The sequence below is a fragment of the Tinamus guttatus genome, unplaced genomic scaffold (genome assembly GCF_059628265.1).
Source record: "Tinamus guttatus ecotype Peru unplaced genomic scaffold, ASM5962826v1 Tinamus_guttatus_pri_ptg000242l, whole genome shotgun sequence".
Lineage (NCBI taxonomy): Eukaryota > Metazoa > Chordata > Aves > Tinamiformes > Tinamidae > Tinamus > Tinamus guttatus.
Genome location: NW_028288776.1, coordinates 2,306,754 through 2,334,563, shown reverse-complemented (window position 1 = coordinate 2,334,563; position 27,810 = coordinate 2,306,754). Strand labels below are relative to the sequence as shown.

General features: G+C 40.4%; 3 protein-coding genes across 3 annotated transcripts; 1 reads left to right on the top strand and 2 right to left on the bottom strand.

Annotated features, from left to right (window-relative positions):
• Window positions 1-548: 548 nt before the first annotated feature.
• GNG5 (G protein subunit gamma 5) lies at window positions 549-3,730 on the bottom strand. Its single transcript, XM_088526172.1, has 3 exons — window positions 3,579-3,730; window positions 2,525-2,680; window positions 549-783 (listed from the first exon to the last, which is right to left on the bottom strand). The coding sequence occupies exons 1-2, from the start codon at window positions 3,657-3,659 to the stop codon at window positions 2,555-2,557; spliced, it is 207 nt and encodes a 68-aa protein (XP_088382298.1). The 5' UTR covers window positions 3,660-3,730; the 3' UTR covers window positions 549-783; window positions 2,525-2,554.
• Window positions 3,731-4,662: 932 nt separating this feature from the next.
• Window positions 4,663-19,266, top strand: SPATA1 (spermatogenesis associated 1). The gene is made up of 13 exons (XM_088526171.1): window positions 4,663-4,870; window positions 5,756-5,862; window positions 8,661-8,778; window positions 10,763-10,816; window positions 10,910-11,237; window positions 11,336-11,578; window positions 12,955-13,099; window positions 13,232-13,292; window positions 14,255-14,372; window positions 15,020-15,145; window positions 16,582-16,751; window positions 18,228-18,326; window positions 19,156-19,266. Exons 1-13 carry the CDS (start codon window positions 4,838-4,840, stop codon window positions 19,258-19,260), a joined length of 1,707 nt encoding a protein of 568 aa, XP_088382297.1. The 5' UTR covers window positions 4,663-4,837; the 3' UTR covers window positions 19,261-19,266.
• Window positions 19,267-22,321: 3,055 nt separating this feature from the next.
• On the bottom strand, window positions 22,322-27,580 carry CTBS (chitobiase). Its single transcript, XM_088526182.1, has 7 exons — window positions 27,473-27,580; window positions 26,827-26,965; window positions 25,698-25,906; window positions 25,104-25,275; window positions 24,108-24,205; window positions 23,222-23,383; window positions 22,322-22,555 (listed from the first exon to the last, which is right to left on the bottom strand). Exons 1-7 carry the CDS (start codon window positions 27,578-27,580, stop codon window positions 22,370-22,372), a joined length of 1,074 nt encoding a protein of 357 aa, XP_088382308.1. The 3' UTR covers window positions 22,322-22,369.
• Between the last annotated feature and the right edge of the window lie 230 nt (window positions 27,581-27,810).

Genomic DNA, 27,810 nt, shown 5'->3' with positions numbered 1-27,810 from the left:
ACAGGTAATATCTCTGGGCAGTTTTTTTCCTATTAAAACTTAAAAATACATCCTTAGTCTTTTCACTTTTATGAATTCGAAAGAACTATTGTTCTGCCCTAAGTCCACTCCTTCCCTGGCACCTAAAAAGCTATTATTTGAACTACTTTCAAGTACAGCCTTTTTAAGTGCTTTTTACTATTTATCTAAAGAGCTTACAGTGTAACCCTTCTACTCTTGTAAAGCTGCTTTTTAGGAAAAGATAATTAAACTGGTTTACTACCTTTGCTTTTATTTTAATAACTTTGAAAAGGGACAGCTATATAGCTGAGATGTAAACTCACAGACAAAAATAACTTTTTTGTGTTTGTAAGTATAGTCCTGATGAAGACTCATTGTTCTTTAATATTGATTCAAGACAAACTTGCAGCAGCAGGGAGCATTTAAAGGGACAGACTCTGCTATTGCTCTGTAGCAGTGACAGAACATATGCAGTAACTGGTGAGGTATCAACACTTCCAAAAATGATTCAGCTTGTTCCAGTAATTCCAAAGCCAGACTTAAGTCAAAATACTTTATTTTTTTTTGCTTGGTATATAAAACTGATTCCCTCATGAAACAGAAGTATTAATTAGCATACAGTTCATTTGGAGAGGTAGATGGTAAGAGGTTTGACAATAGTAGCAATTTTACAGTTAGATTTGGCACATTAAAGCTAAGCTTTTGTACAGACTTCAAACCAAGCCACTCCTTGAGGCACTCTGTCTCTACACACATCAGCAGCTAGGAAAGATGCTAAAAGATCTGAAAGACAAAAACAAGGAAAGGTAATTAGAGCTAAGTACCATACTTCCATGAAGCACCTCATATTTAAAAACATGCATGGTCAAAATATGCCAGGGAGAGCTAGTTAGAAAAAAATGATTTTTCTAATGCTGTTTTGTAGTTTTACTAGATTATAAAATAACTTCCTAACCATCTCCCAAAACCATTCCTAAAACCCTTTCCTCTCTCCAAGGCTCTTAGGACATAACTGAAGCACTCTGGCTCCTGTTAAGTCAGATTTTCAGAAAAACTGTTCAGTCACTTGACACCTACAGCAGTGTCAGACGCTGATTCTGCCTTTGCAAAGCCGGGGGAATCTGGGCAGCTTACAAGGAGCCCAGGAGACAGAATTATACTTCCTTTTCTCTCCACAGAGGTCATGCCGACTGCACAAACATGACCTCTGTTGAATCATCCTCAAATACCAGGATTACAAAGAAGAAATTGCCTTATTTAGGGGAAATATATGCAAGAGATAGTGGAAAACAGTTCTCTAGATGGGGGGGGGGGTTTAATACAATTAAGCACCAGCCTCTACACTGTAGGTTTTAATAGCATGAACTGCTTATCTTACCCAGAGATGTTTCTGGGAGTTTTCTGAAATCTTCTTGAAGGTACTGAATGGTTAAGTTCTCAAATGAGAGAACAATTTTAACAAATCTGATTGTGCTCATTTTTCTTTAAAGCTATTTAAATAATAAGTTATATACAGCAAATACAATTCTTTGGGTAATGTAGTTCTGCTACAAAAACAATATTTCAATGTTAAGAATTGCTATGAGGATTCTAAGGATTATCAACTATTAAAGCACATCACGTGGTTTGAAATAACATTGTATATGCTCTCACACCCAACAGATGCAAGCTGGGGGAAGATGGTAAAGGTTTTATGCATGTTATGTGTAAAATTTCTGAAATTAAAACACTCTTGGTTAGAATACTATGGATCTAAACCGCAACCAGCTTTTTACAGAGGTTAGTCTAAAACGTGATTACCAGAATTTTCAAGCAATACTAGATTAGTAGTTTAGCTTCACAGTGATAGCAGCAGTGTTAATCGACCTGTGAAAGTTTTGAAATGTAAACTGGAATAGTGTGAGCTGTTTCTAGTTATTTATACTGCCTATCCACATGCTAGCTTACTTAAGTGGAATACAATTCTTGGAATACATAAACTTTCCATTTGAGTTACAGGAGGTATCCTGTAGAAGACAGTGCTCTTTACAACATCACTAGGCTACTCATGGAAGTTCTCTTTAAAAGTTTTAGTTCAGGTAACTTGTCAGGAAACTAGAAGAAAATCCTAAAACTAAAATGTCTTAAGTGTCTGCTGCAATCTTAATTTACAAAGTGCACTGTCAGGCAATAACTCTCATGTGAGAAAATGGAAGCAACACCCTTAAAAGGAGGCAAGACAGAACATATTATCAATCCAGGTTAGGCAAAGTAACAGCTTGCTCATAGCTGGCCCTGCTACTTTTGCAGCAACAGAAAGTGGTTGAGGCTCTGCCACAACTCGGTGCCCCTTGCAGTGCTAGTGAACAGCACCTGTGCAGTCCAGTGCAGCCCCACCACCGCAGGGAGGAAGGAGGTGCCCAAAATGGGGACCTACATCAACACCAGCTGCACAAGCCAGACATCTCAATGCTTTTAGCACAGCCTCCTTTAAAGCTACCTATTTTTATTGATAAGCCAGTTTGTGAATAATTCAAGAACTTACCACTGAAAGATACCAAGGCAGTTCACGTAATTACAAAAATGAACAAACTTTCTGGGGTCTGAATGGATTTGTGCTTGAAGATACTCCTGTCAGTAGGGGATCGTGCTGTGCATTTTGCAAGCAGAACTGCTTCAAGTCTGCTGCAGCCTGAGAAACCTGGTGAAGATAAAGTTGACGTTAGTGTGACAGGAACATTCTTGTTACAGAGGATATAACCTACCTTGCAAAGGATAATGAATGCAGCTACGTAATTTTGCATTACAGCTAAGTCAAATTTATATGTTAGTTTCATCTCACTTCGTGGTTTCTGAGTGTCAAGAAGTTGTACAATGCTGGAAGAATTCTTAAAAAAAAAAAAAAAAAAAACACTCACACTAAAGAACTTACAAGTGTGAGCCTGCATGCAAGATGAGCTACATACTGAAGAGCCCTTTGTAACACACACAAAGATCATTGTTCTTTAGAAATAGCTGATAATCAGCTGACAATTTAAGGCTCTCTACCTCACTTAACTGGCATTTTGCTTTCTCCCGGAAAACTATCTTCACCATGAGATAACCTATATATTTTTTGGCAGACTGTAGCTACCCAAGAACAGTGCAGCAAATCGTCTTTCTCTCCCTTGCCGTAACACTGAGCCGGAACGAACGATCAAACTTTAGGAAACTCGCTTCTCCGCTGATCCTTGGCGCTTGCCGTTTCCTCCCGGTCTGCCTGCTGCACGCGGCGGGCGCCCTTGCTGCGGCCTCGGGGACCTGTTGCCCGCCCGTCCCGGGCAGCGCAGCGGAGCCCCGCGGCGCCCCCAGCAGCAGGAAGCGACAGGGGGGACGAGGCGCCTCCGGCCCGGGCACCCAGGGGCGGCGGAGAGCGAAGGACGTGGCGGGAGCCACCCCAGGGCCCGGCTCGGCGGGGAGCCCGGCGGGACAAGGAGGGGGACGCGGGACTGGCAGGCGCGGGGCCCGGCCGCCCCGCTCCGCGGCTCCGCGGCGGCGAGAGGGAGCGCGGGCGGTAATGGCGGCGCGGCCGCCCCGTCCCGTCCGGCGCCGTCTCTCACCTTCACGCGGCTCACGCTGGCCTCCAGGCGCAGCTGCTGCACCACCTTCTTCATGGCCGCCACGTTGGAGGAGCCCGACATGGTGGCGCGGCGGCGGCGGGCACACCCAGCGCAACTTCCCGGCGCGGCCCCGCTCCCGAGCCCGGCGGCGCCTGCGCAGCCGCCGCCCGCCCGGGGCTCGCAGCCGCCGCCGACAGCGGCCGCCGCGGGGGGCGCTGCGGGGGCCGCGCGGGGCTCGAGGCGGCCCCGCTCCGGGCGCTGCGCGCGGCCGAGGCGGCCTGTGAGGGCAGGGCTCGCCCGGCTGATGGCGGCGGCGCCGGGAAAGGGCGGTTTCCTGGGGGCACAGGTGCCCCCGCCGTGTGCGCCGTGCGGGGACTCACGGCTCTGTGTTAAGTTTTCATGTGATTCCTGTGTTAAGTTTTCATGTGATTCCTGTGGAAGGGCACTTGAAGTCAAGGAAACACATTTTCTTTTCTTTATTGTGTAGCTGGCAGAGTAAATGGGAAAACAATAGCAAGTCTTGGTGTTCTCGGCTGAGTCACCAGTTTGAAGGCTATTTTGAGGCGCAGCGAGTGGAATTGTTAACTTTTGCCAACTTACCTGGTGTGTGAATGCAGCAGCGTAGAGGGTGGTTGGTATTTATTGCAGAAAGCATCCAAGAACACAGATGAAGCCTGAAATAATGAAACAGAGTGAAACTGAGTAATACAAAATGCAAGATGTTGCATCTGTGCAGGCCTAGTAAGAGTCTCTTGTGCAAGTCTTTGGTTGGAGGTGGAGTGACTGCACCAGTGCAATGTGAAACGTGAGGTGTGCGAGTGACTTGGCCTCAGTTCACAGTAACCATCCTCTTACTAAAGATAAACCTAGCCCTTGCAGGAATGCCGTTTTGTGCCTTCAGATAGTGCTTGTACAGAAAATTACACCCAGCTGAAGCGTTCTCAGAAAAGCACAGACTGCAGGGCAGGTCCCGCGGCGCTGCGTGCCAGGCACCGTGTTACTCGGCGAGTTACTTAGGTGATCCCAGCCCCTCAGGTGTGGTGAGCCTGTCTGCCTGCAGCGAGCCAGAGCCTCTCGGCCCAGAAACGCCTTTGTTTATTCTCGTAAGTGGAAAAGGAAACAAGTAAGTTAAAGGAAATTAATGGGATAACTTCTCCCATAACAGATTTATCATGGAACTCGTTCTTCAAGAATGCTTAGATCGAAAAGAAAATTAAAAGTTCGTCTGGCCTTCACAGCGACTGAATAGGGGGATCAAAATGTTCAGTCGAATGAGACCTCCAACATCACAGGTGAGCGTTCTTATAGTTTTGGTAGTTTAGTTTTTGTTTCTTAAATGAAAAAACACAAAATAAGCAACCTTGCAGCACTTCTGGAAGACTTGAGAGAAAAAAAAATCTTTTAACATAGTAAACATAAAAATCATTCTTTTCCTGTTTGTATTTTCCAACACAGTAATTCACCAACTGCAGAAATATTTAATATAGCTTCTTGTTACAGGGAAACCTTTTCAAAAATTTATCATCCTTGCTAATACTATTTAGTTTTTCCCAGAATATTAAGACCCAGATATTAATAGCCCATGATTCTTGCAGGTTTGGGCACCATCTAAGTGACCTTCTCAGAGCAGGCTGAGTTATTCTTGCCTCAGACATTACTAAGAGCACATACATCCAATATTGCTAATAATTGTGAGAAATATTTTGCATTTTCTTTTCTTGTTGGAAAGGTCCCTTTGTGGGGCTTTGTACTATATTGGGATCAGGCTTTTAGCACTTTGCACTTTTATGAGTTGTGCAGGGTTGGGATTTTAGCTGAAGTATTCAGTATCCGTGACACACTCCAGAGGATTAGCTGGTTTTGGTAAGCTCTGTCCGTGGCTGTCACTGTGACATGAAAGACAAGCACAGGCTATCTTTTTCTCATTTTTACTGTTCAGCTTGTTCTAATGTGAATTATTTCAGTACTGAATTTATTGTCAGTTGAAAGTCGATCGAAATTGGTTTTGGTCATCATTGTCATCTAGGACATCATTTTCAAGTCCATGTGCTAACAGGAAAGAAAGAATTCCTGCCTTCAGAAATTGAAAGTCCAATTCAGGAAAAAAAATTACCCACAGAAGAGGAGGATTTAAGAATATATCTATAATTAGGATAATCTCTTCTTACTTGATTTAGGTGGTGGAACTTCATGTTTTTTATGTCCCAGAAGAAGTTTGGAACTTCAAGCTGAATACAGTTTCTGCAGCTCTTTCTAATAAATTCATCTCAGCTGGATTTATAAGGTGAGTTTAGTCTCGGGCAAGGACCAGTCAGCTTCCCTAAAACTTTTAACTTGACTGCATGGTAGTTACTCTACACTGTCCTTCAGTCATTTAATACCATCTTTGCTCAACAGAGTAAAATTGGATCTGTCAAAAGAGACCATTTCTCTGATCATCTCCAAAGAGTAAGTGGTACCCAAGAGTAGCATTCTGCCTATTTGAACTATCTCAGGCTTAGCACCATTACAGCCTGTGGTCTAGACCACTAAGTAGGATTGAAGAATAATTTAGCTTGTAAAATCACAATCTTAGATTCTTTCTTTTTTCTTGAGCCTGGTTATCGGAATCCTAAATTTGTTTCAGCAGTGGAGCATCTTCAAGAGGAGGGAAGGGAAAGAGTTGCTATCTCAGAAAAGCCAGTAACTTTCCAGGGATAAGTATATGAGGTTTAAAAGTCTGAAGAAAGAGCTTAACCCATTTTTCTAAAATGGAGGCATTACAGCTCATGCAACCACTAGTGTATATCTTTTTTCTTCTTCAGTAATATTTTTGAACAGGTGCTTTCATCCACATGTGCTGTGTGCTCTTGGGTAGCCATTTGAGAATTCCCTAGGGTGAAATGTTACAGTAAGCTAGTATGAGCAATAACCAGTGCAATGCCAGTATATTACTATCTTTAAAAACAAACAAAAAATTAAAATATTACAATCTAGGAGAGGGAATAGCAGCACTCTTGCTATTACCAGCAATGTGTAAACTCTGTTGATAGCATTGTCCAGTCAAGAGCCTAATGAGTCTAGCTCTGAGTCAGATGAACAAAGGATTCCTAGGTCTAAGTATAGGCCACTTACATTAATCATAAAATTGGAGGAAAATATTAAGTATTTAATCATCTGTGGCCCCAAGTTCTCAGTCCCATGAACTTGATTTATCATCCTCTGTGATCTTTTCATTTACTCCTCATTCTTTAGCACAGAACCTACGCTTTTGTTATTTCTAGAGGAGGTTGCCTCAATTACTCTAGTTTGCATTACTTTTAGAGGAACACCCTGAAGCAGTTGATGTAGATGAGCCTGTTCTGCTAGCCAGTGACAGCACAAGGAAGGATATTATACATTGTTCCCGGCAGCCGCACTGGCAAGTTGGCTATTTTCAGATATATTTCTGCTGTATATCTCAAGAGCTATATATGCTATGTTACATCATAGCTCCTTAAATCAGGTGTTTTCTCCATTATTTATAGAAGCTCTTAGATTTTCTTGCTGGTTTGGAAGGATGTTATTAGTTAAGGATGTTCAGTTCTAAATCTACAAGTGAAAGAGCTTACATTTATTGGATTTCAGGGACAGTTGAGGGGCACATCTTCTCTCAGCTTGAAAAAAAATGATGGGGAATGAGATGTCTGAAATATAGATCATCTTTCTTCTCATGTCAGGCCATGCAAGGATGTATATTGAATTAGGGATCTCTCCTTCATGTATTTCCTTACGTATTTAAAATAAACGATTACATTAGAACTAACATCTGCAGCAGATATGGGCAAAAAGAGGATGTAGAAGCAGTAAACAGAGGCTAAATGTGTGGGGCTAAGTGTATAGGGACCAAGCAGTGTGGCCCATGTGTCCGCTCTGCAGAAGGCGTGACCGTAGATCTCCTTGCCATGTCCTCTGCTCCGTGTGGAGATTATGATCTTGAGGGTTCTCTAGGTCCAGGGTGTTTGAACTAAGGTAAGAGCAACCTTGTAGCCCACTGAAGTACTAGGTGAAAATTTTATAGGCTGAAACGGAGGGCATTTTTTGCATTCTTTGGGTGCGAAATGAAGGCATATAGGACTTCGAGAGTACAAGCCCTGCTGGGGAAGTACTGGCCTGAGTGGATGGAGCTGAACGTTCTTGACTGTGCTGAGCATGGCATGTGCTATCCCCCAGACTATGCCTGTGCACTGCTCAAAGCTGATAGCTGCCCTGGGCCAAAGCTGTGCCAGACAGGGTGTCAGCATTTGAGTAGCAAGGGTGATCAAAAGTCCTAAGTAGTCTAAACTTGCTCCCTGGCTTATTTTATGTTGCAGCATAGAAGTAACCAGAATTGCATATATTCTGTTGAACATGTGCATTCCTCTTGTATGTTTTCTTTTATTCCGTGGCGATGCTTTTTATTCTGTGGTGATTTTCAAACTGAACTCATGCTTCAGTCTTTTCATAGTTTCCAGTAGAATATTAGATGATGTAATTCATATTTGCATCAGCTCTCTCTCATCCTTTAGCTGTGGTAGGAATGTTTGCACTGCAGTGTTTGGTTTTGATTTAAAGTACATTTGCATGTGTACATACACATACGCTGCCTCCTATAAATTTATATTAGAGAAGATAAAGGAATGTGTCTGGCATTTAAAGTGGACAGTGATAAAGTCTCTTGAAAGTGTGTGTCCGACAGTCTTGGACCAGCCCCCTCTTTGTCACCTAGATGGAAATGCTTTATTGCAGGGTTTGTTGCTCGTATTATTCATCTGCAGATTAACAGTATTAAAGGGGTCTTTTCTGAGTTTCAGGGCTTTCGATTTTCTCTTGTTGTAACATGAGTATTGTCAGCTAATGTTATGAGAGCCTTTATGATACAGTCTGCCGTAGTGCACAGTCTACCTACTGTAACACAGTCTACCATACAGCAATATATGTAAGTAGATTCAGTTTCAGCAACATGGTTCCTATTTTGGGTCATTCTCTTCAGTTAAGCCAATCTAGAGTGTTATCTTCCCCCTCTTACTAACTAGCCGTCGTTATTTGATCTTACAGATGTATTAATGAATTACAACATTCTAGGGTGCCTCCTCACATCACGCTAAGAGTGCTGCGAGAGAAGCTTGGAGAATACCTGGGTGGAGTGGCAGTTGCAGATAAATTTATATTTTTAAAATGCATTGGGAAAAAACTAGCAGTGGTAAGTTAATAGATTTTTGTTTCTTTTTCCCTAGTGTTATTCTGCAAATTAAATGCTATCACAAGAAAACAGGGAAAACTTTAGGGTCACTGATAACATTTTTTTCTTATGCGTGTTGGTGTATAAGCTATTACTGGAAGTGCTTCCTCAAATGCAGGCACAGGTGGCCAGGTATATTAGAAACAACTTTTAAGGTATCAGCATAATCTTTTGCCATCCAGTGAAAGGTAACAGCTTTGATAAATCAGGAGATTGCTTAAATATGGCAGATCTCGTTGCATGCAAGAATTTCCCCACTATGGTCATTATTACACTTATATGGTTAGGAATATGCTTGAAGAATTTTCAATGAAACCTGAGTGTGTTGGAATTCCTCTAAAGGTTCCTGCTGTGGCCTTCTCGGTGGCCTCTAGGACCACTCCTCCATGTGGGCATTTCTAATTAGTCCAGTAATACAGCCTGAAATTTATGTCATGAAAAAGCTACATTTCTTCATCATAGCTGTTCCTCACATTGATATTAAAAGTCACAGCTAAAGATTAAGTAAATTTGAAAATCGATCTAAATATTTATTATATAATAGTTATGTTACTTAAATCTTCGCATAAGTACGGAATACTTTTTCACTTCTTACTCACTTCTACTTCTTGGAGATTGTCTGGAACTTAATTACAAGCTGTAAATTTGCTGCTGTTCTTTCTCTCATTTGTAGTCATCACTAATTGCCTACACAGAAAGCTAGAATAAGTATTAATGATGTGAAAAATTAGTTAGAAAAACATCAAGGCAAACTGAAGGACTGTGACAGCACATAACATTGTGCGAATGTTTTCAAATACTTCAAGTGTTTTTAACTGGGGATAAGTAAGATTGTATATTTGCTTCCCAATGATACTTCTGGTGTGAATGGAGAAATTTTGCAGCTGCATTGAGAATGTCCAGGTATATAGTAAAAAAATCTTTATTATCAGAGAATTAAAGATCCTAGTAGAGACAAATGAAGATTTTTATCAACAAATTAAAGATACAGTCTTAATTTGGGGGGTTTACTCTTGCTTGATATTTAACTTTGTAAAAAAGGGCAAAGCAATAAATCAACAAAATGGTTTATTTGTTGTTTAGGGTCATGGTAACCTCATGCAATTTTATCTCCATGATCAAATATTTGTTGAGTTTTTTTTCCAGTCTTCCATTTCACAACAGTGTAGGCAATACAAAGAGCTGTCCCCTGTTTGCAGAGTAAGGGCCTTTAAATGAAAAATAAGCATAAACCCAAACCTTGCTTATTTTCTCTTCATTTTCTTTCATATAATCTATGAATGTTACAATGAATCAGTAGCTGTCAGACCATAACTGAGAAGACCCCTATCTTAGTTCAGTTTAATTATATCATTATTTTAATGTAAATTGTAATTTCCTTTACTGGAATAAACACAGTGATTTGGGGTTTTTTTTTTAGAACTCTGTTGAAATGAGAAAGTTTGTATTACACAATGGAAATTAAGATAAACAATAAATTCAAGAGCGTAGGAGTGCTCAGGAGATTTGTGGATCTTTTCTATATAAAATATTTTGCAGTGTTGTATGAGGTGAATAGAGCATGCAAGCTCATCATTTCTAATCAGATTTAACTTGAAGCAACTTCTGGTAAAGACAGCTGGAGACTTTTTTTTTTTTCTGTGATAGTTGGATCAGATCCTTTGAACTGTAAGAGAATGCAAAAGATAAAAATGTTTATTTAAATATCCATGTACTTTTGTGGGTGTGATTTAGAGTTTGAAAATAGACAAATTTTTTCCGTGCCATGTCAGAAAACAAAAAGTAACATTCTGTGTTGCTTCTTCACCATTCAGTCATACCAGAAGACAGTACTGGTTAATAAAAATATAAAGGTGATGACAGAATATATAAATTGGTATTCAATATTGATTTTTTAAAGTATTAAGTATTCTGTTGGTTACACTTTCTTTCTTCATCTTCCAAGGTGAAAGCAAAACAAGAGGCAGAACTGGAACTGAAGTCATTTGCTCCTCCTTATGTATGTATTGTATGGCTTTTATACACCATTTTCAGAACTTTTTACACTGCACATTTCTTCTTTCATGCCTGATTAACATATTGCATATTTTAGGCACTTTACCCTGAACTATATTTATTACCTGGAGTAGAGTACTTTGAAGATGCTTATCCATTATCATCATCAACTCGGAAAAGACATCACTTTAATGAAGAAGCTAGTGGGTTTGGTCGTGGATCAAGATTATCCAGGCTTCTCCCCACAAAAAGTGGAAAGAGTAAGCAATTTTTAGAAAGCAATGAAAGCAGGCATCTGCTTCAAAATACAGTGCACAGTTCCATGGAATGGGGCGAGAAAGAATCTGTTCTGGTTTTGCACACAAATCACCAGCAAGACCAGAATATCAGGATTCAAGAAAAGAAGATTCAGCTTAGAGAAAAAGGTAAGTTCATCCCATGCAGTAAAGAAGAGAAGAATAACTACTATGGTTAACCTTTCAATGAAATATTTTTTATCTTTTTGATGTCAATTATTATGCAGATGAGAATGGATCCAGTGGAGCTCTCTTTGTGCCAAATAATTCAAAGACTGCAGATGGGGAATCTGGGAGGAACTCTGCCCAGAACTCTCAGGAAAATCCTCTCAGCCAGGATCAGAAACAGCATAATGCTCCCAAATGGAGTGACAAAGCCAAAGAAACTGCTCTTACTCTTCATGTAAACCACTATGAGGTACAAGGCCAGAATAACCCAATCCCCACAAACTCCATTAAATATCAAAAAGGTACTATTCTTTGGCATCGTATTGCGAGTGTATGCTTTTTAGAAAGTGGGCACAGCAAACCTAAGATTAAAAAGAATCTTAGCATAATTTGGAAAATTATCAGAACAGTGTCCTAACTTTTTATTAGAAAAATAGTTTACGAAGAGCTGTAGGTCTTTCTAAAGAGTAGCCATCAATTAGCCTTTCTTTATCACTATCTACTGGTATAAGGAACACTTCAATACAATTGATGCATGTCGAACCTTTTTTATATGAAAACAAACTGTTAAGCTGCCACTTGTTTCATGTAAAGTTCAGAAGATGATCTCAAAATTATAATTCAAAAGGAATTTTGAATGAATAAATTCTGTTACCAATAAAGCAGGGAAAGCAGTTTACTCACTTCCACTTCCATTGTCATTTTACCCATGACTACATTACCTCTGGAGAGAAAGGGGTTTTTCCCCTCCCTCTGATATAATGTTGATCTATTTTTATACTGTTGAACAGTGTGAAGCTTAAAACTGAGGTGAGAGGACTCTTTGGCTGGTCTGCAATAGAAAATAGTACAAAGTACTGTACAAAGTACAGATAACTTTTCAGCAATTTCAGTTTTCAATCATAATTCGACAAAAATCGCTTTGTCTTTTCATCTCCATATTAACTGAAGTATGCATTAGGTAAATACACACGGGCACACACACTTACATACATGTGTTTGTGTGTGTGCATGTTTGATAAGTGGTACTGTTATATATATCTATATAGATCTATGTGATATGATACATACCATATCACAAGTTTTCTGAAATGTAATTTTGAATGATGAGAACTGTAGAATTTTGTCAGATGAAAGTAAGTCATTCAACAGCTTTCTTTTGAAATGCTACTTTGTAGATATTTTTAAGCAGATAACATTTATTCATTAATGTATTAAATGAAGAATGTTTTGCTGTCCCTGTTTTTGTTAGCACAGTTTGTAGAGGATCTTCAGTTCCTTACAGGTAGAAACTGTGAGATAAGGAATTAATTTAGGAAAGGTTAAATAGCTAAGTGGTTTCCTTATCTGTGTTACCATTCCTGTATTAGTTACCAGAATTTATTGGATATAAATTTTCAAAACAATGAGGCCATTTATTTCACTTTTATTTCTTTCCTGTTATTCATACAACATTGTCATACCTAAGAGAAAAGTGTATTAATCAAATTGATTCAATGAATCAAATTGATTGAATTTCTAATACAGGTTGGGTAGCCAAGGCATTGGCACTCAAAATAGCTTGTTCTCTTTTTATTGTTTTCTTTTCTTTTTGTTGTTGTTGTTGTTTTCTCTTTTTTTGTTTGTTTGGTTGTTTTTTGAGTATAATCTAAACATGTTAATCATTTGCTTTGCACAGGACTAAACCCCAAATTACTAGTCACAAACATGGAAAATAACGACCATCAAGAAGATACCAAACTAAGAAGGAACAGAGCACAGAATTCTGGAATGTCTAAAATGTGGGAAGATCAAACCATAGAACATATACATAGTACCCAAAGGTTAGTAAATAATGGATAGTCTTAATTCATAACTTGAAACTTCTTTAAAGTATTTCACATAAAGGAAAGAAAATGGAAATGAAAAGCGTTTAATTACATAGATTTTCACTTGCTTCTTTGTTTTATCTTTAGCTTGCAACAGTACAGAACAGGCAAGTCTGTAGCTGACCCAGGTGAAAAACAGGATAATCAGGTGTGTTTTACCAGCAAACCTGTATGAAGTAATAAACACAGACAAAAAGCAGATGGAATCATCCTGTAGGTTGCCTTTCTGAAAGGAGACTGGAAAGGAAGGAAGTTTTCAACATTTTCGCATACCATTCTGTAAAGCTTTGAAGCAAAAAGGGATTTCAGACACACTCAGCTTTCTTCAGAGATGCTAAACTTCTCTGTTTTGCCTACTTCCATTTGGTCTGGTAGAAATATTACTTCCCTCACCAAAAGTATATATTCCACTACTAAGTTTATTATCTTTGAATTTGCCTTTGGAAATAAATATTGTTTCACTTTTCACTGTGCTTGAGTTATTGAAAAAAAAATTAAGTATTACTTGTGCTCAGAAGGGACCTCATGCCAGTTAATTAAAGAGTAGTTTCCATTAAGAATTCTTTTCTTACCGCAGAAGATAGATATGGCAAGTGGTAACGAATGTGTCTGCATAGTTTATCTGCTGCCGTAGAATGTAGAAGTTAGCTGTAGATAAATGCCTTAATTTGTCAGTGAAAAGAAATTTATGCAATAGAAGATGATAGAAAATCTTGGAATTTGGAAATTTTTCTGGAGTACTGAAAGATTCACTACTTAAAGTCTCTTGAATATGTATGAAAAACCCCATTCTATTTGTAAGATATTGATTCTGTTTAACTGATAGGTGGCACTCTGGAGGCTCAAATGTTTAACTTTGTCAATTTTTATTAACTGCTAAATAATATATTCTTCTGTCAGCAATACAAGCCACTGGATCTCAAGAATAAAAAAACTTATGTTCTGGATTCAAATTCAGCTCATTTGGGTCATTTACAGGCAGGGAACAGCTGTGCAAGATGACTGATGATAGCTTAAAGGTCCTATTAACTTATATACTTTCCTAATGTACAATATAAATATTTAGCATTACAAATTATGTTCTTATTCTTGTTTCATTTTATGCTCTAGGCAGATGAAAACAATCAAAATCATCTTACATTTCCAAAAGAATATCTTTCTCCTCCTAGCCCACCTTTTCTGGCACGTCCTGTAAATCCAGCTCAAGTTCCTACAATTCAGACAGAAAGTAAGTACATACACCCAGAAAATCAAAGGGGAATGAATCAAAACTGAACAGTTGATTAAGACAGAAATATTCACCTTACGAAATAAATTGTATGTAGGTACATATATTTGTTCACAGTCTTGCTACAAGTGTTAATTTGTGGTTGGAGAATTCCAAGCATTTATCATTACATACCTGAACATGGCAGAGATTCCCAGTGCTTGAAAAGTCTCTTGTGGGTAGAAAGAGGAAATAACTTGATTGGATAAAATGCTGTTGGCTCAAGTGAGAATGTGGCTAAAATGACTGCTGCCAGTATGGCTAATTGCATTGTTGCAGACTAGTGAAAGCTTAAAATACCTTATTCTGCCTATACTAGTTGAATTTAAGGAAATATTTTGCTACAGTTTATGTCACAAGATAATATGAGCAGGAAATAGGGTCTCTCTAGGGGCTTATCTGCCCTCGTGGCAAGAGTTTTCAACATATATTGAAAATGTTCTGGATACCTGGTCTAGACATTTAAAAAGGTATTTACCTGTTTGTGTGCTTATGACTAACTGGAAGCATGCCATATTTACCTCGTTTTTGGGTTCATTATGAAAACCTTAATTGATCCTTCCCACCTACAGTATCCAAACACTTGCTAAATGCAATTTTATTTTTAGAAAACGAGATGGTGAAACAACTGCAGCAGATGAAGAAAGACAGAAGATATATGGAAAAAACAAGAGAAGACCTGATCAAAAAAGCCAAAGGGCTACTAGAACAAAATAAGCTGAGGAGATATCATGGTATGCATGCTTTTAATTTCTGGTTGAACTTGGAATGACTGAGAAGTGATGCTAAAACCAAAGCGAAAATGTTTGTCATCGTCTGTGAGCACAATTATAGAAAGAGCAGTTGGTTGTGCAGTAGCTCTGAGAAGGCTCATTTATATAGCAGTTTGGTAGAAAGATTCAAGATAGAAATGTCTGCTTCCACTTCTTTGTGGCAGTCTTATAAATCTTTAAAAAAGCATCCTGGCTTTTATAAACCACTGATGCTATGTCACATACAGATAGTGGAGTGTACAGCGAGCTACTTCGGACTTCATCATTTGAGGCCTAAGGCAATTCGCATGTTATAAAACTATCTTTAACACTGAAACTTACTCAGCTTTTGTTAGGAATTTCATTCAGTCCCCCAGTGTAATACTTGAAATATCTCCTATCAAATGTCGTTTATGATATGGCATGGAAATTGTAAGTGGTCGTGACAAGTGTTACAGCTTGTATTTAAGTTTCTTCCAGCTGTTCTCTCAGGGCATGGCTACGCTGCACTCTGCAGCATGGTGAAGTCATATTTTAAAAGAGCAGGCTTGGGTACTATCAGCAGGGAATTAGTGGTAGCGTGGAGCTGCAGGCAGGCTAATTTACCTTGCTGCATTGTCTTAAATTATGTTATCCAGTTAAATTAAAGGTTATTTCACAAGGATTCCAACAGCTTCTGCAGGTTCTTTCAGAAGCATTCTACCTCGCAATTATTTTAGTCAGACCTTTAGAGTTTCGTAAGTAAGTGCTTTCACAAACATGTTTCTTCACAAGGTGTGAAGTACACATAATACACTGTAGGAACAACACTTCTCTATATTTAATTTCCTCCTAAGATTGCCACAGTGACAGTCACTAAGTTATATGTTCTGTAGTCCTCCAACAGCTGGATTCTTTTTACTGAGTAGCTGAGAAGTTTCCTGCTTTCCTAAAGAAAGCTTTGGAAGAAAGAAGGATTTAAGACACGTTGTTGACTGACAGATGTATCTTGGGCATACGACTGCCACATCAAGTATGAGGGGTGCATATGTGCCAGTCACTGGTGATACACTAACAGTGTAGCCAAGGACTCATAGTTAAATGTAAAGGTAAAAATGTTTTCCAGAAAGCCTCAGAATTCTATGTAAAAGCACGGAACTGCCAGGCTGAATGAAATTTAGTTTCTGGAGCTTCTGTGGTGTTTCAGCGGATGGATTATGTCCTTTTGTTCAGGTTATTACTTGTTCAGAAAACTCTGTTGCTGTTTGTAACAAATGTCACATTAGCAAAGACTTTAACTAATGAAATCTATAGGTTCACATGCATATTGGCCAACTGAATCTTGTAAGATCCATTGGTTGTTACCCTCTTCAGAACATCTTAATACAATATCATAATAAGGTGAACAAAACTAAACAGCACTCGGGTTTCCTATGCAGTTCGTGAAGAATGGAAAAAGAAGTACTTTGAAACAAAAAAAGCTACAGTTTCCCTGGAAGACATTTTAAACAAACTGTGGCAAGATTTTGAGCTTTACTACCAGAAATTACTTTTGCAACTGGAAGCCAGAGATACCCGAAAACAACCAAATAATGCAATGACTTCCAAGGTATTTGTGCATATCATTTTTTGCATGATTTCATTTTTATATAAAATACAAATGTAAGTAGTCAGTACATCATCAGCCAATGTATAAGCTAGCTCTGATGACCAAATGTCTTTCAATGAGCTGAGGTGGGGATCAGTTACTGCATCCCATTCTTAGTGAGACTGAAGAAGTGCTTGAGCCTGACCATTTGAGTCTGTGTGCTTCATGTTGCTTGATAGCCTCTGATGGCAGAAACCTCTTTGCTCAGTATGATTAATGAATCCTTCAGTTCCACATGGTTCTGCTCATCCCCAGTTTCAAGGACAGAGATAATGCAGTCTAGTTGTGTTTGGAAGAGAGAAAAAAAAATCCCTGAGGCATTTGGAGTGGTTGCACCTGAACTGTTGTGCAACTATGAGTACTGTGTTAATGGACATATATTGTTGGTGTCAAATCATGAGAAACTCAGAGAGGAATAAATAAAAAGATAAAAGAAATAGGGAAAACACTCTCCTGGTAGTTAAATCTACCGGTTTTCTAAATGCATTCGTTGAGGCAAGTCTGCCTGCAATCTGAAACTAGAATAGGAAAAATAAACTGTAGGATGCATATGTAATGTCTTGTGCTTGCCTCTAAAAGCTGGGATACAATATCAAATATATAATGTATGTTATTGAAACTATCTTTATATAGATATCTAAAATCTAAAAGTATTAATAAGGTTGATGCAATGTATTTATTATTAGCTATGTTGGAGTTCAGGTATGTTATTGCCCCTTTTGGAGTGGGGTCAGGTTCTTGGGGTGTCTTTAGCTAGGCACAAAGAGCCTATACAGGAAGCATAAGTACAACTTAACTGTGTAAAGCAATTATTTATTGGCCAACACATATAACACATAGGCTTGGAACATCAAATGAAGATTGCCACATTTGTACCCATTCCTCAGAGTTGATTCCTAGGGACCAGGGGCAACTTATGCTAGCTGAGTATCAGAATGCCCATTGTGAAAATATAAATTTTAGTTCTACAGGTTAATTCAAACAGAATTAGGAGCACTCGCAGCTACTGCACTAGACAGTCACCTGATGTAGCAGTCCCATCAATAAATGTGCTGCCTGTGGGCTGAAGTGACAATAAGCCTGTGGAGTGTGACTTTTTATTATATGTGGGCAGTAGTCCCAGAAATTAATAGCAAAACACTGTGCTATTACTCAAGAGATCTGATCTGGATCTTAACTTCCCAGAGCAACAAGGAAAGGAGGAAGTTTCACCCCTAGCTGAAGGACTTCATTGCTGGAGAACTGCTCTCTAAGGAAGAGCAGAGGAACTTCAAACAAGATAGCTGGGCATGTATTAGATTCTAGAAGAAGGTGGGAGAGCTGGAAAAAGAGTTTACGGGAATCCTTTCTGAGCAGGGATTTCACACCCTATGATTAAAGAGATGCATTGTCTACTAATGCGCAAATACATTAAAGCTTTCTTGTTGTTTCACCCAGAATAACACAATCATCCGGATTATTACAGTACAGCATGATATTGATCAACTGAGAAAGCAGCTGGATGACACAAAAATGAAACTTGTGATAGAAATTAAGGTACTTAATTTCTGCTTCTATCCTAGTGAGCCTTTTAATTAAAACAGTGGAAATATTATTCTGTATAAAAATACAGATCCTCCCCAAACACCAGAAGACTTAAATATTAGATAAACAGTGCTTATTTTGAATTTTATGGTATTGATTGTCATTGCAGCTTTATCACTTGAGGTCCAATTATTCCAGAACATCAGATTTTTAGATGCTTTTGAATGCATTGCATTCAGGCACTTAAATTTCCAAGGTACTGTGTAAGTCAAGCTTCACAGTCTCTCATAAAATTCCTGTTTCACTGTAAAGGTAACTGAAGGCACATATTAGGTCAAGTGCTGATCAGTGGCACTCCGTGGTGCGGGGAAGAAAGGGTACAAGGAACAGAACATCGATGTGGACCGTCCTAAGAACAGTCAGCTTCCATCATGGTACTGCCTGTGGCTTCCCCTGGAAGGTGGATCATAGTAGCAGTGTTTATACTAGGTAGAAAGCTTTGCAGCTTTGAATTCTTGAAGTCTGTGTCTTCTATGTGGCAGAGAATGCCCAAACACCTTATTTAGTCTAGGGTGACTGTATTCATCATACCTCCTAAAGGAGGGCCTTTGTATAAAAAAGAGGGGAAAGAAGACTGAATTCCAGGGTTGCCCAAGGCAAAGCGCAGAAGAAAGCCCTGCTAGAACTAGGGTACAGAGTTAGGCATGAAGGACTTTTAAAGATGAAAAGATACAGTTTCTGTGTAGCCATCCTGCATGAAATCCAATCTTAAGAGCATATGCATGACCACTCCAGAAATTCCTGTAAATTACAATTCCTTAAATTACTGGTTCTTCTGTAGATGCGAAAACAGGCAGCATCTGATTTACGAGCACTGAGAGCAGAACTGACACAGAAGAAGATTCATTCCGGTTTTATTCTCCAGCCTGGAAAAGCAGGCATTTAAGGGGAACAACACAACTTAACACCTGAAAGGTCTACTGAAGCTCTGTAACGTATATAGAAGTTCAGACTTTCAAAGTATTTGTTTCTATAAAGTTTTGTGTAAAAAGACATCAAATATATAAACATTGTGGAATTTATATACTAAGTTACTAGAGGTACAGTAATTCAGTACTTCTCAAATCTCACTCTTTCTGTAAAACTACTCAGCTTCACACATCCAGTTTAAAACAGTAACATGTCTGAAACGCAACATAATTATTTTAAAAGTGCAAACAACTTAAGTGTGTAATATCCATAACTATGTTGATAGTCTTTTATAAACAAATGATTTGCTAAGCAAGCATTCCTATAAACAAAAGACTCCTATTCTGATTTTGGGGCATGCTTATTTAAGTCTTAAATAAAACATATTTTCTGTAGGATTAGAAAAATAATTTTTATTTAGCTGTTGCTTGACTAATATTTTTCTCACAAAACAAATATGCTTATATTATCAATGTGCTCTGCAGTATGAACAAAATCCCAGGTAATTTCATATCTAGCAGTTTTTGTTCCTTTCCCAGGAAAGCTGCATGGAGAATGGAGAATTCTATAATTAGTGGAAGATGCAAGCTTTGTCTTGGACAATTATAATGATCTTGGTCTGATTTACTTACAGTATTACGTACTATTTTCCTTCAAGTCTATACACACACTCCAAGAAGAAATCTCTGACAGAGTAATCAGAAACCTCTTCTTGCTAGTCATTTTTTCCAGCTCTCCTCTTTGCTTCCTTCTAGTTGCAGATATTATTACATTATACAGAACAATAACATGCTGGAGTTTAACGCTGGCTCAAAGCTTGACAGAGTCGTGTTTATTACTGAAACTTAAACACAATAGGAAGCCAGTAACAGGATAAGAAAATTGTGCAACTCGCAAAAGGAGGAACTTGGTACTACCTTGAGCCAAACCACACTTTTTCCAATTTATTTTTTAAAGAATAAATTTAACAAAAAGATTTAAGTATTAAAGTAGTAAAACAAATAGCACATTTGTGCAATTTAAGACTGAACTTACTTGAAGAACAGGCAGTTCTTCATGCTCTTGTTTTTACGTAAGAAGTTGGCATCACGGAAACTATTATTAGCAGTAGCAGCACAACTAAACCAGTAAACTAGAAAGTGTAAGAGTAATCTTAAAAGTAAAGCAAAGGAATAGGTAGTTCTGTCAAGTTTTAAAACAGGAAATCCATAGTGGTTCCAGTTGTGTGTGATACAACTCTGACCCTACAGCTTAGATTGTCCTGTGTACCCTTAGAGAGGCATAGGAGCCTGGTACTAGGTATTTAATACCTGTATTTAAGTTAGGCTCTACAGTATCTTCCTCTGTCAGTCACAGGAATATGGTGGAACAGAAACAAGGCAAAGCACCTCCAGAAGTTCTGTCTGTCACCTTTCTCCAGTGCTGCTGCTACTCCTTAAAAAATAACTAAAATTCAAGGTATGAATACAAGGTATGAGATGTGCAATGAGCATCAAAAGCATGGCTAGTGTTGCCTGAGAGCAGGCAATTGCCTACTCCACACACAGTCCTTCCCCACAAAAAAAATTAAGTCATGATCTTTGAGTGCTATAGGAGTGTTTTGTAGCTCTGTTCTTGCACTTCAGAAAACTTTTTGATTCGATCACAAGTATCTAGTGTTACTGTAACAGAGGGAGTTAATCTGTTGGTGCAAAGTCCCTGCATTTGAGTTTTAAAGCCAGGAGAACCAGCTGTCTACTGAAAAGCCCTCCCCTCTGCATCCTAAGGGAAATGTTTTGTATGGGAGGGCAGTCAGCTCCACTTCCAGCCCTGTTACCTGTAGCATCACAGCAGTCACACAGTCATCCGCTGCAGGCACAGGCTTTTCACTCTCTATTTGGTTCTCACCACCCTAGAGTGCTTTCCCATTAACCAATTTGCCCTTCCTTCCCCTACCCTCAAAACAACCACACACACAAACCTTCCCCATCCTAACTGACAGCATATATATATATAAAATTTAAGTAACAGAGTCACTTAAACAGGGCACAGTTGCAGTTTAATCTGGTTTTGAAAAAAGTTTGGGCTGTAAATAGTACAGGAAGTAAAGCCCAAACTGTAAATACTATTCATCAACCTTAACAGAGACAGCATATTATTTAACAACAACAAAAAAAATGTACACATCGGTCAATCTCTCTGAAAATAGAAATATTTTAATGAGTTATACAATGAAAAACATTACCTAGAATGAAAATGTACTCCTCTATTCTCTTAGCAGCAACACTGGATTAAAAAACAAACAAAAAGCTACTGAATAAGAATCATAAATTGTGGAAAAATATTCACAGTTTATGAAGTAGGCTCTTGTCTTGAGTATTCATTAAATAGAATAGAAAAATGCCATCCAATTTCTCCTCTTACTCAATCCTAAGATAAATTCCTAGATTTTTGGAATTGGAAACCTAGAAGTTCACAGATGATGCATAAACACAGTGAACCAGAAGTTTACTGCATATTCTCTTCTGAAAAAAAAGTATGCTAAAAATCTTTAAGGGAATTATTAGTGTTATATAATTTAATCAGGCCTTGAAAATATTTTGATTTCTAGAGCAGGAATCAAGTTGAAGCACAAGTTTCTCCAAGGTGCATGGAGGCAGCCGTTTCTCCAATACTCTGCCCTGCTCTTCTGCAGGCTGATGCAGCTAACGTCCAGCCTGGGCTGGGCTGGCCCTGGGGCCCTGGGGCAGGTTCTGCTGCACCCCAGCACCCCATAGCAGCTAACTCCAGCACCAGGCAATAGCCCTGTAAATTCACACCCCATCCTACCTAGTGCCACGTACTCACTGGGGTCAGGTTCTCACCAAACTTACAGGAGTTGTGAAAAAGGAGAAAGTTTTTCAAAAACAGTGTGATAAAGCAACACCAAAAGGATGTGAAATACCTAAATACTGCTTTGCGTACAAGATAACAATGACTGATTAGTTCTCAAAGCTTTGGCTGCTATCATGTTATATTTATAGAAAGCCAAAATCTATTATATTAAATGGCAAAAAATACCAATTTTCATCCTTCTAAATCAAGGTGTTCACAATTGCATATAGTTCTTATGGTGTCAAGGCTTTCCACATTGCTTCAGTTTGCTGCTGTGCTGCAGCTTCCTTCGAGTAGTCCAGGCTATTTCCATTCCACACGCCAATGCCCCTTAAACCTCGATTCTTGACATATGCTGCTTTTAAAGAGATGCTGCGTGGGTTGTCATACCATACCTGGTGGAAGCGACCACGGGAGTCCTGGAAAAAAAAGGACCATTGAGGCACTAGTGTCAGCATCTACTGTACAAATAAACATGATACATTAGAGCGCATCACGTTTTGATTACACGTTCTACTGAATGCAGTGAAAAGTATAATTAAAATCTTAGGTATACAAGCTATATAAAATTATTTAAAAAATAAGAGTCAAATACCTGGCATTTGCTTATTTTTAGGATTTCAGATTTTAAGTTTAAGGACTCTTTTTTAATAGCATGCCTAACATCTTGGGCTGTATCTAACCAACTGGCAAATTTAGTTAGAGTTGAAGTGCTTTTCATGGTACATCTCCTCTCAGGAAAGCTGAGTAGCAGTGGAAAAAAAATCATTACCCTTAGTATTACTCTTATTTTATTTTTTAAATATTTTTAATTTCTATTCTTTAAATGTTTGTATTTTATTTTTTATTTTGACATGTTACTCTTATTATTCCTAGTAGTACACAATCATTGAATATTTAGTCTTTTCAGACTAAAAAATATAAGACATGCAATCCAGCCAACTTTTGCTATATGGAAAAGCTAAGTAGAAAACTCTACAGAAAAATCTAACCCTGAAAGTTTTATAATCAAAGACTATTGTTCACGAACCACGTGAGCCCACAAGAGTCCACAGCCTGCATGGGGTCCTGTGAAGAGCACCTACCTTGTATTCGTAAAAAGGAGACTTCTGCAGCTCATCCCACAGGAGCCCCGACAGGGAGCCGTTCGCCACCTTCATTACTGTTCCGTAGGGGAGCTGGCGCCCTGCAGCATCGCTGCACGGAGCCCCGCGGAAAGGGACTTTGGAAAGAGAACAAACATGTTCCTGAAAAACAAACCCAGTGTGGGAGAGAGGAGTTTTGTGTTACATCCGTTTACCTAGCTCCAGAGCAGCAGCACAGCTCTATCCTGTGGCGAGTAAGTGACGGGCTTCACAGCAAGGAAACCAGCCCTTCAGATAATGCCCCAGCTCTGTAACCATTGGAAGGACACCGGGGAAATTTAGGAAATGGAACTGTAGTTCTGTAGAACTGTAGGACTCAATGGATCTTATTTAACTTACACAATCTTCTGTCTTTTCCCTTTCCACTTTTAATTCACTCCTACATTTTTCACAAGTTTAATGATGTTGAAGACTTTATTAAACTATTTATCCACAAACTGCAATACTTTAACTGTCATAGCTTTGCTATTTGTTGCACCTAGTCTTTAAGCAGGGAGCCTAATAAGGCAGATAAAAGTGTTAATAGTTGCCCTTGGACATCATCTCTTTTCATACAGATAGCATGTGCATTTCCTTAATTAACTCCTAGATTAATCCTCAGGTATCATAGGTTTCAGGTTGCCTAGGAATAGATAAAAATCCTTTGGTTACACATTCCTATCAATTATAAGCCAAGCAAAGGCTACCTCATGTCCCAGGTATTATTCATCAAAACACTGTATTTTGTATTTCCTAATCTAAACACAAGGTCACCAAGACCTAGCTGCCTCTTTCCAAGGAAAGAAAGATTAACAATACAATTGCAAGTGAATGATCTTTATCTTACCTTAGATAAGTCTAGGCAGACGTAATCGTAGCCATACCAGGGAACACCCATCACAAGCTTCTTGGGATCAATGCCCATAGTAATGTATTCTTCATAGCCTGGTTTTGAAGGAAATAAAAATGAAGATGCATTATTGTCCTTTCCCATCCTTCTCACGTTTTATATTCTTACAGCTAATCTACAGCCAGAGCCCCATAAGCATTCCATGATCCCCGAGTAAGGCCAAGGTATAAGCACACTCCTGGGCTTGCTCTCTTCAGCAGTAATTGTTCTAATTACTCACACTTAGAATTAGTTGCCCACAGCAGCATTCTCAGCACGGCAGAAAAGCTGTAACATATTTCTGATCATTTGAACTGTCATCTCTAGGTATTTCTCAGCATTTTTTAAGAGAGCACCCGGGTTGAGCAGCCCCTCATTCCCACTTGTCTGTGCCAGTACAGTACTGTGTCCGCATGAGGACACAAATCATGGAATTGACCCAAATTTAAATAACCCCTTTTCTTGTTGTTATTTTTAAGCTCTATCAGTTCCCAAATCCAATTTGTAATGCACCTGCATGAACATCTGGACCAGTAAAAGCAGAAAAATATGGGAATACAGAGCAATACACTGTTTAAACCTGCACTGTTGCCAAAGGGAACATTTCTTAAATCACAGCTTCAAGGAACCAGCGTCTTGCACGAGCTGCCAGACAGACGTGTCAGGTTCCTGGCAAGCCCAGGCAGATGCTGCTGTTTGGCTGCTTTTTGTCATCTTAGAAGGGCTTTTCACAAGACAGCAGGTTAGGCACTTATTTGACAACCAGCAACAACTGCTGAAGGACTAGGCATGATGCCTTAAGAATCTGATTTACTGTGTTCATATTATGTCCCAACACCTGTTTGCGTCGCCAAGAAAACATCCAGTCACTAAGGTCTTTAAGACACGGCAATTTAACTACTGGCAAGAACAAAGGGACACGCTGCAGCTTTTAGGCAGGAGGCCCGGGCTCACCAGCTAGTGTCTGGAGATAAGGAGCATTGGCCTTCGCAACGCAGTCGGTCCAGATCTGGCTCTGCTCATCATACGACATCACGAATAAGAAATCACAGGTCTCGGCAATCCCAGTGTAGTTGTAGCACCTTTGATCTATGCATGCTGGGGACCAGGCCACATCAAACGTTACCTGAAGGAAAAATACTCAAATCAATACTGCCTGTGGTTTGTGGGCATTCTTTTGTCTCCTATCTAAAAAAGCTTAAAAGTTTAAGGACACTATTTCCAAAATGTTGCACACTGTCTAGCTCTGCAATACCCGTTAGCTGTAAGAGAACCTCATCAGAAGGAAAATAAACATCAGATCATAAACATGCAAGGGAATAACACAGTATCTACCAACCTCAGTGAAACCCCAGTTGTGCTTAAATTCATACAGGCTAAGAGAGTGGTTCTTGGGAAAGAATGTCATAGCTAACATTCATAATTAGCCATTTATGACAATATCATGCTTTAGATGTGCAGAGAGATGTTCACATTCATATGTTAAGCAACATTCTCAAAACTTGCATTTCATAGAATTGAATTTAATGTTTGTATGAAGTACAGTACCTGCGATCCTGGAATTTCTCTGTGAAAAGCATCCGTAGTTTCTCTAACAAGCTCTGTTAATGCGTAATACTCAGGGGAGGTTTCATTAACTTCCTGCTCTATGTCTATATTAATACCATCCATATACTGTTTCTTGGCGAGATCCACTTGCTGGGATATCCAGGCTGCTCTTTTAGCAGGATCAACAATTTCCTTAAGCGGTACATCACCTAAACAAGGAGGTCTTCAGGAGTTAGGATGCAAGGGCAGCACAGTAGTAATGCCAGGGCAAGATTTGCCTTAGTAAATCAACTAATATCACCAGAAGATCCCTACATGCGTACTGGCATCTCCTTCATCCTTGTGCCTATGGAAAATACACAGAAGTCCTCCCCCACGAACAACATGAATTTGAAAACCCACATCAGAAGAGAAAAAGCACTGTTTAAAATTAAGATCCTTTGGGATTTATCCTACAATTTTCTTCCCCATTTCTGCTTAATGCTGTTTTAGTCGTTATAAACTGCCTTTCGTGAAGATAATTTACCTCCAACATCTCCACAGAGCCACCGGGATTGTGCCTTACTGCCTTGACAACATACTTTTTCATTTAAGCTTTATTGCTTTCTGCATTGTTTTCCCTTTTTTCGCCTCAGCAGACTCAAAACAGCACAGATGTGATTATACAGACATGCAATTACAGGGCAAGCAGTCACGATGGACTTTGTCTTTCTATAATCAATGTCTGGACCCATGCCAAGTTCCCAAGAGCTCATGTTTTAAAACTCGGTCATTTCCTAGTGTATGGGAACTAATTTCAGTGAAAACTACTCAAAATTACTTATATCCCTCTGGCATTTTCCTTTACAGGCTTTTGCTCCTCTCGCTTGCTCCTTGTTCTCCTACAGCGGCAGTACTCCCCATCAGAGGAGGCCTTGCATTTAGGTGCCACAGCTACAGGTGTTTTAATACCCCGCACAGCAACATATGTAAAATGTGAAGGTATCACAGTCCTGTGTGCACTGTTCTCTCAGCAATAATCCTTTTTAATATTTTGTAAACTGCTGAGTGTAAAATGTCAAGGTCTGAGAGGCCCATGTGCGTCGCGCTCTTCTGAACCTATTGCACAGAGAGCCACTTCTCAGCCAACCTTTCAGCACGATCCTGGCGCCCCTGGAGTGAGCGTAGCACATGAGCTCCGCGTCGTAGCTCCCGAAGGCGGCCACCGTCGTCACTTTGGACCAGTCATAGGATTTCCAGGTCTTCTTCCCCACATCGAACACGAAGACCTAGCAAGGCAGCGGAGAGCAGACACCTCGGTCACCCGCGCACCCTCCTCCGCGGCGCGCTGCTCGAGCGTGCTCCTTTTCCACATCTTCATGAGACGGTGCCGAGATGCCCCATGTCGGGATCCCACGCCCCAGCCTCTCTGGCCTCTGCCACCCCGACTCTGTCCCCACGGCGGCTGCAGGACCCGCTGCGCTGCGGTGGCCCTGGGCAATGCCGCAGGGCGAGGCGAGCGCAGCGGGTCCCGGTAAGCCCCGTTTCCCGCTTTGTGACCCGCTGCTGTACGGCGGGCGGTTGCGCTGTGCGGGGGGCTCCACGCAGCCCGAGCGGCGCCGCTGCAGCCTCGCCGCTCTCGGGGCAGGACCCGCTCGCCGCCCCGGGCACGAGGAGCCGCCGCACGCGCCGAGCGCTGCGACCCGCGCGGGGGGATGCGGCTCCGCGGGGCGACTCCTGCCGGCCGCCCTCCCTCGGGTGGCCCGGCCCGGCGGCGCGGGCGGGCGGGCGCGCACCTCGAAGCCGCGGCTGCCCGAGACGGGCTCGCAGAGCCGCGGGTCGCCGCAGGGGCAGGCGCCGCCCAGCAGCGGCAGCAGCGCGAGCGGCAGCAGCCACCGCCTCATGGCCGCGAGCGCCGCTTCCGCCTCCCTGCCCCGGGCCGCGGCGCCGCCTCCCCCGGGCAGCTCCACCCGCGCCCGCCCCTCGCTCGCCGCCCGCCGCGGGGCTCCTCACGGAGCTGGGATAGAGGCCACAGACAAGGAGTCGCACCGAGGCGTGTGGAGGCCAGCGCTTTATTGACAGCCCGGGCGTTCTCCGAGCCGATCTCGCCGAGGGAAGGTTTCACGGGAGGCCT